The sequence below is a fragment of the Podarcis cretensis genome (genome assembly GCF_951804945.1).
Source record: "Podarcis cretensis genome assembly, chromosome: 2".
NCBI classification, from domain to species: domain Eukaryota; kingdom Metazoa; phylum Chordata; class Lepidosauria; order Squamata; family Lacertidae; genus Podarcis; species Podarcis cretensis.
Window position 1 is genome coordinate 125,935,564 of NC_137171.1, and position 20,654 is coordinate 125,956,217.

Consider the following 20,654-nt stretch of genomic DNA (forward strand, 5'->3'; position numbering starts at 1 on the left):
AAGGCCCCTTTTCTGCGGTTAGACCAAGCCTGCAGGGCGGTTCTTGGGCCACTGCTTCCCTGCCTCTGGTCTAGAGAGAGCAGCAAACTCTGCACATGCCCAGAGTATATTGTATGAACTCCCACCACGCTTTTACAATACCAGTTTTAGTTTGCCTAGTCCCACATTGGAGTTTCCAGCATTGCAGGGGGTTGGTCTAGATGACCATTGGGGGTCCCTTGCAACTCTGCATTTCTATAATTAACCACCAGTCTATAATGCAGGGCTCTTTTGCCCCACATGGGTCTCGAACACACAACCCTGAAAGGACGAGCCTCATGCTGTGCCCACTCAGAGAGAGAGAGAGACCCCACCTGCCTAGAGCAGCCCCGAAAAGGCCCCTCTCTCCCTCACCCCGCCTCGTCTCCTCTCCTTTTTCCGCTTGTTTTTGGAGGCCTCTGGGGTGGCGAGTCCTTTGGGTGAAGGGGAGGCTCTGGGGCGACTGGGGTGCAGAGAAGGCTGTTGGGGGGCTGAGAGATGAATGGGAGGATCCCCTAGGTGGGTGGGTGGAAGGGAAACCATGGGACCCAAGGCCTTTGAAGTCCCTGCAACCCCCACGAACCCCGGGGGGGGTGGGGAGAGCTCTTTGGGGGGCTCAGAAATGGGTGTCCCTTGAGAAGGGGTGAGGACTCCAAGTGGGGAAAGAGGGTGGGCCCCTGTATTTGGCAGATGCTTTCTTTGTGACCCCTGCATTGCAGAGGGGTTGGACTAGATGACCCTGGGGTTCCCTTCGAGCTCCACAGTTTTATGGTTCTGGGGGGTAGAGGACAGATTGAATAAGTATCACCAGAAAACATTTAAAAACGGGGCTCCTTGTGTGACCTGAACTGTGGGTTCTCACATATGGGAATTTCCAAAATTCAGCATTTGATTGACGGAGAGAGACTGAGTTGAGAAATAAGACTAAGGGTACATATTGATATTGCAATGTATTAGATAAAATGTAAGGAAATATACTGTAGCACCCTGCTTGTGGTTAACACTTAGCTGGAATGAAATATTCAACGCAGCAATAGAGAAATTAAAATCATAATTTATTTGTCAGACAAATAAATATGAGGCACAGTGGTATATGGTTACCAAACTCTGGCCTGGCCTCTTGCCATTCTGGCCAGCACTTATATTTCCTTAATCCAGCCCCCTTGCTCCTCCTGTGGCTGCCTCTGTCCAATCAGCCTGGTTGAAATTCCTATTGGCTATTTGCTAGAACCAATCACAAAAGATACACCCATTTCCTCTTGCCCTTTTATGGGAATCAAAAAGCTATATATTCTTCTATCTATAAATGACAAATAAGTAGTAATATATCTTACATGTGTCTCAACAAGGAATCTTAATTACCAGCTCACCTCTTGCCCTCCTTGCCCTATTGCCTTCCAAAACAGATGGTTAATCTTGAATTTTTATCTTAAACATATGTCAAGGATTTTGAGTTCACATCAACATTGAGAGATCTCCTTCATTTGAAGGTTTCTAAACAAAAGGCCTGACAACCATATATCAGGAGTGCTCGATGGCGTCTCCTGTCTGACAGGAGGCCGGGCTGGTGGCTGACTTAATTTCAGGATAGTTACAACTCTTACAACTATATGAAATAAGAATCTAGCATTTCTTAAATCCTTTGCATAATTATATTTAAGCTAATATATTTAATACATAAATAACCTTTTAAAAGGAAAAGAAATCTTAAAAGGATCTTAGTTTAAGAAAGAAACAGCTTTAGAAAAGACTTCCCAAAAATGCTCTCTTTCTGCCAGCCAAGCCAGTTGTCTTTTTCACTGCTCTTGACCTTTTTAACCTTAGGAAGAAGATATGGCTCATTTTACTATTTATCCACCCTTAATTTGTAGGGTCAGTGTAACCGTGGCTGTCAGCCTGTAATTCCCTTTTTACGACTTTGAGAATTGTTTTCTGCTATAAATCAGGGGGCCCCCTTGTCTAGGAGTAAAAACATTTTGCCAAGGTTCTTAGGCAGCTGCTCTTCTGCCTGGCATGAAACATTTGAAAATCTTTAAGCTCATTTTAAAATACAAGCCCTGATTAAACATATAAGCTTTGATAAAAATGCAGGCTTATGATTAGATGCCTCAATACAATAATAAAAATACATTCATTTGTAAAAAAGGAATATACAACGGGACAGACAGGAAGTCCAAAGTGTTAGTATGATGCTAAAAATTACAGTATAATAAGCCTTGTGATGTAATATAATGTTTACCGATGTAACATACGAACTTTAATAAATAAATAATACTGGACTGACCCTCTAACTGCCCACTATTAAATATAGTGTGCACATCTCACTGTATACAAACTACAAAAATCTATACAATTTACCACAGTTTATCTTGTAGTGAGTGAATATTGTCTCGGGCAGATGTTGAACAAACAAGGAGAGTTTTATTAATAAAAATAAGTTTTTGAAAGAAAGTGGGTCAGGAAATGTGTTCTCCTGGGTAGAAGTCAACTTATTTACTTAAACTATGTTTCAGGCTTAAACACAGGATTACAGTCACAGCTTTTCTTAAGCTCTCTTCACTAAAAAAAGTTATTATACTTCAGTTTCTGTTATTTAGTTATGACAGGTGGTTCAGTTAAATAATACAGCACAGCTTCCTTCCCCTATCAATATCCTGGTTCATGAGCGAGGGGCACTTTCCCTCTCTAAGCAACCCCACTGCTGGGGTAATTCCAAAATGGCGTAAGAGACCCAAGGGACCACCTCCCCGCTTGTGACTGGCTTGGGGGTCTTCTCTCCCTAGAAGAACTCCCCCCTCCGGACAGGAAGGAGACCCTGAGGAGCCTGAATCCCCCAGGATCTGCTTCTTCTGCCTCAAGAGTCAGCCATCCCAGGACACCCCTGTTTGTAAACCTTCCCCAGACCCCCAACTGGGTCTCCCTCTCCAGGCTGGGAGGGTCTTTCCTCTCTCAGGGAGGATGTTCAATTCAAACCAGAACCAGTTCTCCCTCAGGCAAATCCTATTCTCCTCCCCAACTCCCCCCTCTAAACAAATCCCTCTTCATCTTCTCTCATATCGAACACTAACTCTCTCCCTCAGAAATTGCTCCTTTTATTTTCCCTCCAAAAGTGCTGTTGTCCAATCAGAGTGAGGTTCCATCCCTCTGGTGGAATTTCTGGGGGACTGAATGACCAGACTCTGGTCCAGCTCTGTCGTCCGTCCGTCACACTTCTGCCTGACAACAACCAGTACAGGTCAGCAGTAGGAAATCTCTGTCCCTCATCACAACCACCAGACCTACAAAAGGTCAATACTTTGTAAGGAAAACTTCAGGAACCTGGAATCTCCATGTATCTACATCACCTTGGGTTTCACGATATGGCAGTTCTAAGAGCAGAGGTGGTAAAAGCTGTGTGCCTGTGAGAGGAAGAGTTTGGGGCTCCTTGTGAAAGGGAATTCCAGGAACCAGGAACCACTTCAGACAAGGTCTTTCCCAGGATGGAAAGGAAGTGAGGGAAATCTGACACCCCCTTATCCCTTTCGAAATTGTTTATTCCAGGCTTTAAGATACAGGGTAAGAATTTCCTTCCAAACCACCTCTCAATGCCCCATGGCCAGGTGAAGGAATAACACCTCAAAGAAAAACACACCCAAGAGATAGGAAAATTCAACGTCCGGAAGGGACCCAGTTTATTGAGAGATAAGATATTGCAATACCTCCAGTGACTCAAAACCACAGGTTCATTTTAGTACAACTTTGAGAGGGGTTTTTTTTTGAGAATGGTACAGGAATTAGCTCATAGAACTTATACATGTAAGGGAATGTCAGTCAGGGAGCTAAAATGGTTCTTCTGTCCATTATTTTGGGTATCCTGGTGTCTTGCTGTCTTAGGATTTACATTTCACTCATTTATTGTCCAGACCTTTAGAAAGTCCTTAGCTTACCATTCCAATGGCTCCCAACGCCTGGGAAAAAGACTCAAGGGAAGAAGAGTCGGTCACATAAATTTTCTATTTCTAAACCTTTTAAACAGTTGTTCGAAAGATAAGCGGGTGGAAGTCGGGGTTGAGAAGTCCCGGTAGCCTAGAAATTATTAGAGCACTGAGACATAGCTTCCATCAGAGAAAGTAAGATGAAGGTATAACAAAGGTACATATGTTTCATTCACTGTTAAGTTATACAAATTCTATCATATTCTAAATGTGTTAACTAATTTTACAACAGAAACACCAGTTCAGTCTCGACTTGAGAGGCATCAACATTGAGAGGCATCAACATTGACCACCAGCATTGCAGGTTCACGCTCTCCGCAAACTGCAAACAGTTAATGATATATGATATTGCATTTACTATTGTGAGACATCATTACTTGAATACATGGGTACAAATTTACATGCAGACACCAGAACTTCGCATATACTCTATGCATCTAGCGGCTGATGTATATAAGGATCTCCACTCCAACTGAAGCTCCTTCCACACTGACTGAAACTCTTTCCACATATATTTAAATGTTATATTATATTTATATTTTCCATATATTTAAATGATTTCTCACTGGTGTGTGTATGTTGATGTTTTCTATGTGCTCCACTATCAGTAAAGCTCTTTGCAAACACAATCCTCACATTTAAATGCTTTCCCCCCTGCCCGAACGTTCTCTGGTGTCTTTAAAATGTCCGCTTTGACCGAGGCTCCTTCCGCACTCCTTACATTTAAATGGTTATTCTCTGGTGTGAGTTCGCTGATGTCTCTTAAGGTTTCCACTTTGACTGAAGAGCTTTCCACATTCCATACATTTAAATGGTTTCTCCTTTGTGTGAGTCTGTAGATGGCTTCTAAGGGTTCCACCATTACGGAAGCTCTTTCCACACTCCATACATTTAAATGGTTTCTCCCCTGTGTGAGTTCTTTGGTGGCGTTTATAATTTCCACTTTGACTGAAGCTCTTTCCACAATCTATACAGTTATATGGGTTCTCCCCTGTGTGAATTCTTTGGTGCAGTCTAAGGTTTTTGGTTGAAGTGAAGCTCTTTCCACACTCCATACATTTATATGGTTTCTCCCCTGTGTGAGTTCGCTGATGTATTCTAAAGGTTACACTATGACGAAAACTCTGTCCACACTCCATACATTTAAATGGTTTCTCCCCTGTGTGAGTTCTTTGGTGGCTTTTATAATTTCCACTTTGACTGAAGCTCCTTCCACACTCTACACAGTTATATGGATTCTCCCCTGTGTGAGTTTTCTGATGTGTTCTGAGGTATCCACTTTGACTGAAGCTCTTCCCACATTCCATACATTTAAATGGTTTCTCCCCTGTGTGAGTTTTCTGATGTGTTCTAAGGTTTCCACTTTGACTGAAGCTCCTTCCACACTCCATACATTTAAATGGTTTCTTCCCGGAGTGAGTTTGCTGATGTATTCGAAGGGGCCCACTTTGATGGAAGCTTTTTCCACACTCCATACAGTGGAATGGTTTCTCCCCTGTGTGAGTTTTCTGATGTGTTCTAAGGTTTCCACTTTGACTGAGGTTTTTTCCACACTCCATACATTTAAATGGTTTCATCCCTGTGTGAGTTCGCTGATGTATTGTAAGGGCGTCCCTACGACCAAAGCTCTTTCCACATTCCAAACATTTAAATGGTTTCTCTCCCGTGTGAATTCGCTGATGTGTTCTAAGCTGTCCACTTTGACTGAAGCTCTTTCCACACTCCATACATTTAATTGGTTTCCCTCCCTTACGAGTTTGTTGATTTTTCCTAAGAGTTTTGCTCCAGTTCAAGCTCTTTTTGCACTGCATAGCTTTAGATGGTTTCTCTTCTGTTGAGTTCATTATTGTAAACGCAGTACGCACTGACAGAAGGACATTATGTACATTTTAACTTTGCCTTCATTATTCTCAATGAAATTGAAGGTGTCTCCTCAGAATTTGGATCACCTTTTCCTTTGGGAGGAAAGAAAATCATTTTAGGGTTTCAAGGAAGAGGGAAAAGGAACTTAAAACAAAGTGAGTCTAATTAACACCACGGTCTTTTTTTTTTAAAAGCATCTCCTAGATTCTCCCCTCTCTTCTCTATGTCTCCCTGAGGAAGTATGGCCAGGGAATGGACCACCTGATCTCATGCCCGTCTTGTGATATAGAACTATCCTTGTCGAAATTATCTGTCCAGGACTCTCTCACTTTCCTTTCTTCTTTGGATGGGTGGCTAAGCAAATATGTGTGACACTGAAAAAGTTGAATTCTAACGGGAAGACTTTCAGAAGAAAATATCCTTTGGAATAATATACCAATTGCATGTAAGCTGCCAATTGGATTACAGAAGCGGATTATGCCTTTCCTAAATGTGGCCAAGAGAATGATACTATAAATTAAAGGGGGAAAATATGTTCCACCTTAATTAATCAAATAATTAATTCTAATATATTATTCAAACCCCACCCATCCGGCTGGGTTTCCCCAGCCCTCTGGGCAGCTCTCAATGGAATATTAAAACATGATTAAACATAAAACATCGACTTCCTGTTGGTCCGCAGAACTGAGAAGAGACGGGACTCAGCCCTTAGGGGAGAGTTCAGCTCTTTGTGAGACAAAGGGGGAGTCTGCAAGGGCGCTGCAGCCCCCCCAAAACAGGAGTAAAAAGAGAGGGGTGGTGTTGTATTAAAAAAAAAAATGAAGTGAGACAAATCATAAAGGACAAAGAAGGGAGGAAAACTGATAATTGTCAGGATTTATGCACCAAATGGCAGCAAGACTGAATTTTATAGAAAGTTGGAAGATAAATTATTTGACTTTGTGGATCAAAAAATAATTATGGGGGACCTGAATGGGGAAGTTTCATTGGAAATTGATAGAATGAGAAAGAGAATAGAATCAAGCTTGTTTGTTAAAAATATGGACAAAAAAGATGGTGAACCAGTTGCAACAATAAACGTAAACGGGGTGATAAAGAAAGTGAAATACCTACAAATATTGTTAACCCCCCAAAATATAAATTGATATCAAGAGAACCATAACCAGGTATGGAATAAGATTAAGAGTGATTTGGAAGTATGGGGAAGGATGAAATTGTCACTTTGGGGAAGGATATCGGTTATAAAAATGAATGTGCTACCAAAAATGTTATTTTTCTTTCAGTCAATTGATGGAGTAGCCAGAATTAGCTAAGATGACCGGGAGAATCCGAGAACGGGGACCAAAAATGCCTGAAGGACTGGAGTGAATTTGTGAATTATTTGAAGGACAATGGTATTCAGTTGAATACGCTTGTAGGATAACAAGAAGTTTTGTGAAAAAATGGAGATAAGACATATTGTTAATCAAAGTTAAAAGATAGGATGTTAAGATTTTGATTATATAAATAGTAGTAAAGAGACAAAATGTAAACAGAAGAGAGATAGGATGAAATCATTAGAAGGGAATGATGGAAGTCACTGGCTAAAAATAGCCAAGATGTGTAAGAGATGATAAGATGGATGTTTTGTTTGGAAAGTTTATGTTAAAAATCAATATACCCAAAACTTTCTGAGAAAATAAAAAATGGAAATTTTAAATGATAATGAAAAATGGAAAAAAAAACTAGCTAAAAACCCAAATGATATAATGATTAATCAAAATATTAAGATATTATGAAGTCAATTTTCAACAATTGTGAATCAGGAAGTAGAATGGGAAATTAAAACGATGAAACAAAAGAACTTTGAAAACGCAAATAAATCAGGAAAATGGCTAGCATGGCAGATAAATAAAAGATAATCTCAAAAGACATATATAAAATTAAAATTGGAGAGAAAGAACTAGAGAATCTGAAAGAAATAAGAAAATGATTTGTAAATTTCTATAGACAATTGTATAAAAAAGGTGGAAAAGGGAACATAGTCAAAGTATAAGAATTTTTAAAGAAGAATGGAGTGCAACAAATCCCAACAGAAAAGAAGGACAGACTGAATGAATTAATAGAAGTGGAAGAAATTTGGAGAACAATAAAGGACTTAAAATCAGGAAAAGCACTAGGAACGGATGGAGTTACTGCAAGACAGAAGTACTGTTTTTAGGGGACAGGAGGTGGGTGGGTGTTGATGATTCCCTGGTCCTGAATGGGGTAACTGTGCCCCTGAAGGACCAGGTGCACAGCCTGGGAGTCAGTTTGGACTCACAGCTGTCCATGGAGGCGCAAGTCATTTCTGTGTCCCAGGCAGCTGTTTATCAGCTCCATCTGGTATACAGGCTGAGACCCTATCTGCCCACAGACTGCCTCACCAGAGGGGTGCATGCTCTGGTTATCTCTCGCTTGGACTACTGCAATGCGCTCTATGTGGGGCTACCTTTGAAGGTGACCCAGAAACTACAACTAATCCAGAATGCGGCAGCTAGACTGGTGACTGGGTGCGGCCGCCAAGACCACATAACTTCGGTCTTGAAAGACCTACATTGGCTCCCAGTACGTTTCCGAGCACAGTTCAAAGTGTTGGTGCTGACCTTTAAAGCCCTAAACGGTCCAGTATATCTGAAGCGTGCTCACCCTCATCGTTCTAGCCGGACGTTTAAAGCCCTAAATGGCCTCAGCCCAGTATACCTGAAGGAGTGTCTCCACCCCCATAGTTCTGCCCGGACACTGAGGTCCAGCGCCAAGGGCCTTCGGGCGGTTCCCTCGCTACAAGAAGCCAAGTTACAGGGAACCAGGCAGAGGGCCTTCTCGGTAGTGGCACTCGTCCTGTGGAACGCCCTCCCACCAGATGTCAAAGAAAACATTAAGTACCAGACTTTTAGAAGACATCTGAAGGCAGCCCTGTTTAGGGAAGCTTTTAATGTTTGATGCATTACCGTATTTTAATATTTTGTTGGAAGCTGCTCAGAGTGGCTGGGGAAGCCCAGCCAGATGGGCGGGGTATACGTAATAAATTGTTGTTGTTATTAAATATTATAAAAATTTCAGCTACACCCTACTGGCACCATTGGAGGAAGCGATGAACAATATTTTGAAAAAAGGAGAAATACCATAGACTTGGAAAGAAGCATATATTACACTGATACCCAAACCAGACTCAGACTTATTACAGGTTAAAATCTACAGGCTGATTTCTTTGTTGAACAGTGATTATGAACTATTTGCAAATATTAAGGCTTTATTCCTGGCCGCCAGATGAAGGACAATATAAGGAATATTATTCAGTACTTGACGGCCAGGAATGAAAAGCAGGCAGGCATAATATTTGTGGATGCTGAGATGGCCTTTGATAATATATCTTGGGAATTTAAGATCAAAAACTTAGAAATGATGCAAATGGGTCAATTGTTTATGAGAAGTATAAAAGAAATATATTCAAGACAAAAGGCAAAACCTATTGTAAATAAATGTATTAACAGAAAATATTGAAATATTGAAATTACAAAAGGGACAAAACAAAAGTGTCCACTGTCACCATTGTTATTCATATCAGTTCTGGACGTTCTCCTGAATAATATAAGCTTAGCAGAAGGAATTAAAGGATTATCAGTCAGAACCCTCCAGCAATAGGCATTGTCTATCATGATAATGGGTCCTTTACCCTTGAAGCCCACCAATATATCAATGATATATGAATCCCGAAAGCATTTTCATAACACCCTCCACCCATATTTTTGGGTTGCTGTACAGTGGTACCTCGGGTTAGAGACGCTTCAGGTTACAGACTCCTCTAACCCAGAAATAGTACATCGGGTTAAGAACTTTACTTCAGGATGAGAACAGAAATCGCATGGTGGCGGCGCGGCAGCAGTGGGAAGCCCCATTAGCTAAAGTGCTACCTCAGGTTAAGAACAGTTTCAGGTTAAGAACGGACCTCCAGAACGAATTAAGTTCTTAACCCGAGATACCACTGTACAACAGCATCAATGATCAGTCATGCAGTGGAAAGTGAACTTTGCTACTTACCGTGATAGGTTCCTTCTCTGCAGGGAGGAAGTGGGTCTCATGTGAGTTGTCAACATCCCCTCCCCCCTGGTAGGAAGTCAAACTTTCGAGATGGGCAAGACGACCCTCTCGCCAGCTCAATTTGTGCTTAAGCAGGTAGCAAGTACAACAGAACAGGAAGAAAAAGGAAGACAACTTCTTAGGATAAAGGAACTCAGTGGTCCCACAGTTACTCTGGAGAACTTCCTAAAGGTCCCTGTAAGGAAGTCCAGGTAGAGAAGAGAAGAAAACCCAGGTAAGGGTGGAAATGAAAGAGAAGGGAGAAGGAGGGGAAGGAGACACAGGAGGATTCTGGACACTTGGGTGGGGGAGTCTCAACCCCCAGGACAATCCTGGTTTCTCTGAATCTGATGGTCTCCCCCTCCACAGAGAGTGAAAAGGCAACAGGAAGAGAAGAGAGGAAAGAGGAGACAGGAGACAAAGGAGGAGAAAGGGAAGAAGAAAGGAAGATCCTTTCCGAAATGGATTTCCTGACTTTTCTCTTCTGCCCTCCCTGGAGCTCTCATGCAGCTGACCTGGCCAGGGGGTTGCTCTGCCTACCAGGTCTGCCCTCTTGAAATCTGGACCTCAAGTTTCCGGTAACTTAAGTGAGGGGTTCCTCCCAGGATCTTCTTGCCTTTTCCCTCCAGTGGCTGGCCTTGGGAGAAAGAAGCATCCTGGAAAGAACTGGGTGGGGAAATGGGACCCCCCCCCCCCACTTTTCTAGGATCCCTCCCTGTCCCTCTCTCCAAGGCAGATTTCTTGCCGGGAAGGGAAAAGCCAAGGCAGCCCCTCCGGGGATTCCCCCCCCTCCCAGCGCCCAAGATGGAGACATCTCTTCCAAAAGGCCACGTGCATCTCTCTGTTCGGTAGGGCTCCCCTCCCCTACCCCCACGGATGCTTCCATTGATCACTCAGCCCCCCAACTTCCTCTGCCCACCTCCCTCCGTCCCTGAGTCTCCCCTGCGCCCAGATGCCCCCCCGGCACCATTCAACCCTCGCCCTGCGCGCCCACCTCTCCATCCGGAGGGGCTTCGCAAGACGAGCCACGGGGGGGGGGAGGGAGAGAGAAGGAAGGAAGGAAGGGGGGGTCTCTATCCAGGCCTCTCTCCCGCCCTTTCACCCTTCCATGGACTCCCTCTATCCCCCCAGGGAACTAATGTTCGTGGCGGGGGTGCTTCAAAGCAGAAGGCGCCAGGAAACCGTGCAAGGACCTCCTCTCCAGAAAGGCCCCCTGCACCCCCCCCCCCGTGCATATCCCATAGTCAAGTGTAATTGGGGTGGAGGTGATCTCTTGTGTTGGAGGGGCTTCATCGTCCCATGTAAGATCTGGGGTTTTTTTTGTGGGGGGGATACGGAGGGGGTCTTTGTCCTTTCCCATTTCCCCCCTCCCTTCCCCATCGCTGCATCTTTACCCCTTTGTCCTCTCTTCTGCCCCTCCGCCTCCCTTGCTCGCTCTTCCGACGTCTTTTCCTGCAACAGAAAGAGCAGGGCGGGAGGAGTTAGTCCAGCGACGCCCCCCCCCCTTTTCTAAATGCTCCAGCCCATAGAGCTATGGGGCAGAGCAGCCCCTGCCGGTGCTCGGATGGGAACCTGCACTGAGGATTTTCCCCAGGACTTGCATCGGAATTGCTTGGGGGAGGGGGAGTCAGTCTCTCTATCTCCTCTCTATAATAGAGGGGGGGGGGGAGCTGTTCTTCCCTGTTCAGTTCTTCCTATCCTGGAGGCTCTGGGATCCTGCACCTCAGCTCACAAGGCCCCCTTTCTGTGGTTACACCAAGCTTGCAAGGCGGTTCTTTGGCCACTGCTTCCCTGCCTCTGCTTTACCGAAAGAGCAGCAAACTCTGCCCATGCCCAGAGAATACTGTATGAAATCCCACCACACTTTTATCACTTCCAGTTTGCATTTGAAGCAACTGAAACTGGAATTGTATGGAGGATTTTCAAAACTGCGGTCATGTCTGAGGATTGCATCTTGAATACCATTTTGGAAGACTGAAGGTGCAGCTTTGTTTGCTTCGCAAGGATTAAAAACTTCCCACTTCAAGAATGAGGACTTTACCCAGTTACCTTGGAGGAGGTTCCATTGAATTCATTGGGATAGGTCAGTTAGCAGAGCACGGGAGTCCTAATCTCAGGGTTGTGGGTTCAAGTCTCACATTGGGCAAAATGATTTCTGCATTGCTGGGGGTTGGACTAGATGACCGTCAGGGGTCCTTTCCAACTCTGCAGTTCTATGATTAACCACCAGTCAAGAATGCGGCACTCACCCCACTAACGGCCCCCCATTAAATATAGCTTGCACATTTAACAGTACGCCAATCTCAAAGATCTCTACAATTTACCACAGTTTGGCTTGTAGTGAGTGAATATCGTCTCAGGCAGAAGCTGAACAAACAAGGAGAGTTTTATTAACAAAGAAGTTTGTGAAAGAAAGCGGATCAGAAAATGCGTTTTCCTGGGTAGAAGTCAACTTATTTACTTAAACTATAAGCTGTCTCAGGATTAAACACAGTGTTACTTAACCTCTCTTTACTCAAATAGCAGTTGTTATACTTCAATTTTTTTTACTTAGTTATGTCAGGTGGTTCAGTTAAATACTGACAATACAACACATCTTCCTTCCCCCATCAATGCCCTGGTTCATGAGCGAGGGGCATTTTCCCCCAGCTCCCCCTTCTCTCTAAGCAACCCCACTGCTGAGGTAATTCCAAAATGGCATAACAGACCCAGGGGACCCACCCCCCCTTGTGACTGGCTTGGGGGTCCTTTCTCCCTGGAAGAACTGCCCCCTCCTGACTGGAAGGGGACCCAGGGGAGCCTGAATCCCCCCAGGATCTGCTTCTTCTGTCAGCCCTCCCAGGACACCCGTTTGTAGACCTTCCCCAGACCCCCAACGGCATGGACGTTCTCCTCAGGGTGGGTGTTCAACTCAAACCAGAACCAGTTCTTCCTCAGGCAAATCCTATCCTCCTCCCCAACTCCCACCTCAAAACAATCCCTCTTCATCTTCTCTCATATCCAACTCTCTCCCTCAGAAATGGCTCCTTTTATTTTCCCTCCAAAAGTGCTGTTGTCCAATCAGAGAGAGGTTCCATCCCTCTGGTGGAATTTCTGGGGGACTGAATGACCAGACTCTGGTCTGGCTCTGTCCTCCGTCCGTCACACTTCTGCCTGACAACAACCAGTACAGGTTGAGAGCCAGTGTGGTGTAGTGGTTAAGAGCGGTGGATTCGTAATTTGGGGAACAGGGTTTGGGTCTTGGCTCCTCCACGTGCAGCTGCTGGGTGACCTTGGGCCAGTCACACTTCTTTGAAGTCTCTCAGCCCCACTCACCTCACAGAGTGTTTGTTGTGGGGGAGGAAGGGAAAGGAGAATGTTAGCCGCTTTGAGACTCCTGAAGGGGAGTGAAAGGCGGGATATCAAATCCAAACTCTTCTTCTTCTTCTTCTTCGTCAGCAGTAGGAAATTTCTCTCCCTGATCACAACCACCAGACCTACTAAAGGTCAATATTTGTAAGGAAAATTTCAGGAACCTGGAATCTCCATGTATCTACATCACCTTGGGTTTCACAATATGGCAGTTCGAAGAGCAGAGGTGGCAAAATCAGGAGTTTGCCTCTGAGAGGAAGAGAGTTTGGGGCTGCTTTATGAAAGTTCCTTCCAGAAACTAGGAGCCACTTTGGAAAAGGCCTTTCGCAGGAATGAACAGGGTGAGGGAAATCTGACTGGAGGCAAATTCTGGATCCATACATCCTTCCACAGTGGGGATCTGAGGCATAGCTAGGGGTCAGGGGCAATGAGCACCACACCACAGGGAGTGGCACTACGCCTGAGCCATGCGTCTCTCCTGGGAGTGATACGATGACTTGGGCGCCTGCAGGCTCCGCGCTGCCTACAAAAAGCAATGTGGGTCTGCTGGGTGTTGGAGCAGAACGGGCCTCAGGCGCTGATATTCAGGCGCCTGGCACAAGCCCCACCGCCCTGGATGTCCAAGCGGCTAGCCACACCACTGTTGGGGACATAGGTTTCCAGGTGGGAGTCGATTGTGGTGAGGGTTTGCCAAACGTGCTTTCCTCTTAGAACACTCCCCCCCTTTTGTCATGGTTTTGATCACCTTTAAAGTCCATGACACCTTTGCTAAAGGCTGTTCTCCCATTGGAGCACTCACAGGTCAGAGTTTCCCGATTGTCGGTGTTTATACTACATTCTTTCAAAGGTTAATGCCCAGGGGAGGGAATAACACCTCAAAGAAAAACACAGCCAAGAGATAGAAAAACTCAACATCCGGAAGGGACCCAGTTTATTTTGAGATAAGCTATTGCAATAGTGTCAGTGACTCCAAGTCAGGAGTTCATTTTAAAACAGTTTTGAAAGAAATGTACAGGCATTAGCTCATAGAAGTTATATGTGAAAGGGAAGGTCACAGGTCAGGGAGCTAAAACTCTTGGGTGTCCAGGTGTCTTGGAATCTTAGGATTTATATTTCACTCACTTTTTGCCCACCTACCAATCCTTAGCATTCCATTCCCATAGATTCCTATGCCTGGAACACTCAAGGTGAGAACAGTCCGTCACATAAAAGTGCTATTTCTAAAACGATTTAAACAGTTGTTAGAATGATAAGGGTATGGGAGTTGGGAGTTCAGAAGTCCACATAGCATAAAAATTCTTACATTACATAGAGTCCATCACAGAGAGTTGTTGCAGATACAGTGGTACCTCAGGTTACATACGCTTCGGGTTACAGACTCCACTAACACAGAAATATTACCTCGGGTTAAGAACTTTGCTTCAGGATGAGAACAGAAATTGCGTGGCAGTGGCGCAGCAGGAGACCCCATTACCTAAGGTGGTGCTTCAAGTTAAGAACAGTTTCAGGTTAAGAACAGACCTCCTGAACAAATTAAGTACGCAACCAGAGGTACCACTGTATTACAAAAATACATACATTTCATTCAGTGCTAAATTATATGAAATCTATTGTTTACTTGTTAAATGGGTTAACTAACAGCCTCCAGCCCAACATGATCCAAGGGGAAAGGGAAATTCGTGTCCACCACCATCACCCTGCCTGCTTCAAGCTGCTACTTGAGTGGCTCTGACCGTGACAGTCTCAGAACTCCTGAGGCACAGGTGTGCAGCCCAGCCAGAGAGGAGGGCCTGGGGCTCAAAACTTTATTTAATCCTTTATTCCTGCTGCCACAGGAGATAATGTTTTAACTGCACATTGAGTCCTTCAAATAAGCAAGAATGAGGAGGAGTTGTAGCGCAATTATCAATAACAAAAACTATACAGGGGTTTCAACATTACTTTATGTACATAAGATTACTTCACTCTTTCTGTGTCTTATTTGTTCATTTAGTGTAATTACAACAATAGGTGTTATACGGTTGTTTGTATACTACTAATTTAACCATCCCTGCTTCCAAAGCATCACAACTTTCACCCTCTAATTTCCACAATGCTCTATTAGCAACCCCAAAACACCAACATTTCCAACTCTCTCAACTGAAGACCAAACTTCAGCCAAATAAAAGAGCATCAACATTCCCACCAGCATTGCAGATTCATGTTCTCCACAAACTGCAAGCAGCTCATGACATATGATATTGCATTTACTATTGTGAGACATTACCTTCATTACTTTAATACATGGGTACAACTTTACATGCAGACACCAGAACTTCACATATACTCTATGCATTTAACGGCTGATGTATATAAGGATCTCCACTCCAACTGAAGCTCCTTCCACACTCCATGCATTTAAATGGTTTCTTCACATGTGAGTTCACTATTCTTCAGAGATGTTTTCACTCCGACTGAAGTTCTTTTCATACTCCATAAATTTAAATGGTTTCTCCCCGTGTGAATTGACTGCTGTTTTCTAAGTGCTCCACTCTTAGGGAAGCTCTTTGCAAACACAACCCACACATTTAAGTTCCTCCCCCCATGAGTGTGTTCGTTGATGTATCTTAAAATGTCCAAATCAACTGCCGCTCTTCCAGCACTCTATAAATGAGTTCATTGATGTATTTTAAAATGTCCCCTGACTGAAGCTCTTTCCACACTCCATTCATTTAAATGGCTTCTGCCCTGTGTGAGTTCTATTGTGTACTCTAAGGCTTCTACTTTCACTGAAGCTCTTTCCACACTCCATACATTTATATGGTTTCTCCCCTGTATGAGTTCGCTGATGCTTTCTAAGGCTTCCACTTTGACTGAAGCTCTTTCCACACTCCATACATTTAAATGGTTTCTCCCCTGTATGAGTTCGCTGATGGCTTCTGAGGTACCCACTATCAATGAAGCTCTTTCCACACTCCATACATTTAAATGGTTTCTCCCCGGTATGAGTTCGCTGATGTATTTTTAAATGTGGACTTTGACTATAGCTCTTTCCACACTCCATACATTTAAATGGTTTCTCCCCTGTATGAGTTCGTTGATGTAGTTTAAAATGTCCACTATGACGGAAGCTCTTTCCACACTTCTTGCATTTAAAGGGTTTCTCCCCTGTATGAGTTCGTTGATGTATTTTATAGTGTCCACTTTGACTGAAGCTTTTTCCACAATCCATACACTGAAATGGTTTCTCCCCTGTATGAGTTCGCTGATGGCTTTTGAGGTTCCCATTATCACTGAAGCTCTTTCCACACTCCATACATTTAAAGGGTTTCTCCCCTGTATGAGTTCGTTGATGTAGTCTAAGCTTACCACATTCACTGAAGCTTTTTCCACAATCCATACATTTAAATGGTTTCTCCCCTGTGTGAGTTCGTTGATGTACTCTAAGGGCTACACTATGAGAAAAGCTCTTTTCACACTCCATACATTTAAATGGTTTCTCCCCTGTGTGAGTTCGATGATGCATTTTAAGGGTTTCACTATGACTGAAGCTCTTTCCACACTCCATACATTTAAATGGTTTCTCCCCTGTGTGAATTCGTTGATGCATTTTAAGGCTTCCACCTTGACTGAAGCTCTTTCCACACTCCATACATTTAAATGGTTTTTCCCCTGTGTGATGTCTTTGGTGTAGTCTAAGGTTTTTGGTTGAAGTGAAGCTTTTTCCACACACTATACATTTATGTGGTTTCTCCCCTGTGTGAGTGCGTTGATGTATTGTAAGATTTCCCTTCATAATGAAGCTCTTTCCACAGTGTATACATTTAAATGGTTTCTCCCCTGTGTGAGTTCGCTGATGTATTGTAAGGGTTGCACTATGAGCAAAGCTCTTTCCACACTCCATACATTTAAACGATTTCTCCCCTGTGTGAGTTCGCTGATGTATTTTATAGTGTCCACTTTGACTGAAGCTCTTTCCACACTCCAAACATTTAAATGGTTTCTCACCTGTGTGAGTTCGCTGATGTATTTTATAGTGTCCACTTTGACTGAAGCTCTTTCCACACTCCAAACATTTAAATGGTTTCTCTCCTGTGTGAGTTTGCTGATGTATTTTATATTGTCCACTTTGACTGAAGCTCTTTCCACACTGCAGACATTTAAATGGTTTCTCCCCTGTATGAGTTCGTTGATGTATTGTAAGGCTTCCCTTTATACTGAAGCTCTTTCCACACTGCATACATTTAAATGACTTCTCTCCTGTGCGAGTTTGTTGATGTTTCTTAGGAGTTTCAATCCAGTTCAAGCTCTTTCCACTATCCATAGTTTCAAATGTTTTGTCTACTGGGTGAGTTCATTGATGTTAACTAAGTGCATACACTGGCTGAAGCATATTACACACATTTTAATGTTCTTTTCATTATTCCCAGTGAAATTGCAGATGGCCTCTCAGAATTCTGAATGCCTTCTCTGTTGCTATTTGCGAGTGGAGGAAAAAAAAATCCTGTTAGGGTTTCAAAGAAGAAAAACGAACTTCTTAAAATTAAACATCACGGCCTAGGACCCTCGTACCTACGGGATCACCTCTCCAGGTATGCACCACAGAGAGCCTCAAGGTCCATAAATAGCAACACCCTAGTGGTCCCGGGCCCTAAGGAAGTTAGATTGGCTTCAACCAGAGCCAGGGCCTTTTCAACACTGGCTCCGGCCTGGTGGAACGCTCTGCCTCATGAGACCAGGGCCCTGCAGGATCTGATTTCTTTCCGCAGGGCCTGTAAGCCAGAGTTGTTCCGCCTGGCCTTTGGCTTGGAGCCAATTTGATTCCCTTCCCCTCTTTTTTTTTCCTTTTTCCTTTCTCCTCCTGTGATGAGGCTGCATTTTAAAATTTTAATGTTTCAATATTTTAATTGTTGTATTTTAATCTTGTTTTTAAGTTGTATTCATTCAACTTGTTTTTATTATTGCTTGTTAGCCGCCCTGAGCCCGGCCTTCGCTGGGGAGGGTGGGGTATAAATAGAAATAATAATAATAATTATTCTCCCCTCTGCTCTGTCCAGGACTCTCTCACTTTCCTTTCTCCTTTGGGGTGGGTGGCCAAAGGAATATGCGTGACACTGAAAAAGCTGAATTCTAACAGTGAAGACTTTCAGAGGAAAATATCTTTTGGAATTATATACCGATTGCAAGATATCAACTGGATTACAAAAGTTGATTATGCGCTTCCTAAATGTGCCCAAGAGACTGATATTGATGAATTGGAGGAATAAAGACAAGTTCCTCTTTAATTAATATTAGTTGTTGTTTTTCTACGCTGCCCATCTAGCCCCTCTGGGTGGCTTCCAACAGAATATTAAAAACACGATAAAACATCCAACATTAAAAACTTCCCTAAATAGGGCTGCCTTCAGATGGATTGATGATATGACAACACTCACTACGGATGAATGGATTACTTATATACGTAGACTTTGTTTGGATAAACATACTGACATTTGGAATGAGTTCATAGAGAACATAGTAGGTTTCTAATAACCATATATGCAGTATGAGAATACGGTAATATTATGGTATTTTTTGCACTTTTTCTCTCTCTTTTATTCCCCCCCCCTTTATTTTCTATAACTGAAATTATATTATTCAGATGTCTACATGTAAACCCTCCAGTAACGGGCATTGTCTATCTAGAGATCTGCACTGGCTCCCAGTACGTTTCCGAGCACAATTCAAAGTGTTGGTGCTGACCTTCAAAGCCCTAAACGGCCTTGGTCCTGTATACCTGAAGGAATGTCTACACCCCCATCATTCTGCCTGGACACTGAGATCCAGCGCCAAGGGCCTTCTGGCGGTTCCATCATTGCAAGAAGTGAGGTTACAGGGAACCAGACAGAGGGCCTTCTCGGTGGTGGCGCCCGCCCTGTGGAACGCCCTCCCTTCAGATGTGAAGGAAATAAGCAGCTACCTTCTCTTTAAAAGACATCTGAAAGCAGCCCTGTTTAGGGAAGTTTTTAATATTTAATGCTGTATTGTTTTTAACACTTGATTGGAAGCCGCCCAGAGTGGCTGGGGAAACTCAGTCAGATGGGCGGGGTATAAATATTAAATTTATTATTATTATTATTATTATTATTATTATTATTATTATCATCATCATCATCACCATCATCATGATTGTGGGCCTTTACCCTTGAAGCCCACCAGACTGTGAAAGTGCATACATCTATTCTCACTTGATGCCGATGGACAGTATCACAGGTTGTAACTCACTCTACCAAAAACCAGAAGTAATGAAGATGGTTTCAATATATAATTGATATATAAATCCCAAAAGCATTTTCACAGCATCCTCCATGTACCACAATTATTAGCACAGGTTAAAGGCTAATGAACATATTATGGCTCAAGTTTTTGTGGGCTGTGTACAGACCTGAAGGTGTTGAATGATTGGTTAAGGACCCTGTACGAAAAGCTGGAAATGTACGGTCTCCCATGGTTTCAAGCTGGGAGAAGAAATGGAAGCCCCCAGGTGAGGTCCCTCCCCTTTCTGTGTGAGACAAGGGTTAAGATCTACCTTTGAGACAGCGTTAGAAACTGATATATGAAAGCTAGCAGCTAAAAGGCACCTTCCACTTAGGTTATGGGCACAACAACGGAATGTCTGGGCTGCAAAAAACAAATCCATGCTTCTTCTGCCTGCTCCCCTAATATTCTTAAGATGGTCTCTTCTCCAGAATTCAGAGAGTGGCTGGAAGTGGGGAGGCAGAAAAGGTCCTCCTTTCCTTCCACTCTGCAGTTTTAATCTGAAATCTTAGGTGCAGTACTGTGCCCAAAGCTCAGAAACTGCTCATGCTAATGAAATTCCTTGTTACAAAATTTGCCCAGAACAACGGGAGTTTCAAACGCTGCTTTGAGACAGGTAGACATTGTATTCTTTCTTTCTTTTTGGTGTCATTTAAATTAATTTTGTTTTTTTTAATCATATGGTATTATGAAAAAGTTTGAATGAAATTGGAATTTAACCACTCTTTTAAGGGGAGTGCAGGGAGGCAGTTTCCCCATCAAGTAAATAATTAAAATACTTAACTAACTGACCAATTGTGTCACAGACAATTCGGTTCTGCCCTGCCCCCCCAAATGTGCCCCCCATAAATCCTGGCTACGCCCATGCCCTCTGGACCCCCGCCCCCCATCTCCCACACCAAAGGCCACCTCTGTCTCTTATCTTTCTCTCTGCAGATGCTTGGCTGTTCTTATCTTCCCAAAGGATGCTTCTATTCATTCCCCAGCCCCCCCCCAAACACCCACTGTCCCCCTACTTCCCGGATTCTCCCCTGCGCGCCCAAGGTCTCCCCAGCCATAGCTGTCAACGTTTCC

The 20,654-nt window shown here is 43.6% G+C and overlaps 2 protein-coding genes across 5 annotated transcripts in view; both read right to left on the minus strand.

The window, feature by feature from the left end:
* LOC307208622 (uncharacterized protein) overlaps positions 1-20,654 on the minus strand; it is a 32,628-nt gene that overhangs the window by 10,311 nt on the left and 1,663 nt on the right. For 2 of the 4 annotated variants that reach the window (XR_013835200.1, XR_013835202.1), the window contains exon 2: positions 14,378-17,759. Coding sequence is in view for 1 of the 4 variants with exons in the window: in XM_079963418.1 (XP_079819544.1) it covers positions 16,012-17,607 (1,596 nt within the window). In the remaining 3 variants the exon portion in view is untranslated. Of the gene's footprint in view, positions 1-14,203; positions 17,788-20,654 lie in introns of those variants that run through there. The other 2 variants (XR_013835201.1, XM_079963418.1) reach the window with 2 other exon arrangements.
* On the minus strand, positions 4,539-10,516 carry LOC307208847 (uncharacterized protein). Its single transcript, XM_079963847.1, has 2 exons — positions 9,915-10,516; positions 4,539-5,947 (listed from the first exon to the last, which is right to left on the minus strand). The coding sequence occupies exon 2, from the start codon at positions 5,834-5,836 to the stop codon at positions 4,724-4,726; it is 1,113 nt and encodes a 370-aa protein (XP_079819973.1). The 5' UTR covers positions 5,837-5,947; positions 9,915-10,516; the 3' UTR covers positions 4,539-4,723.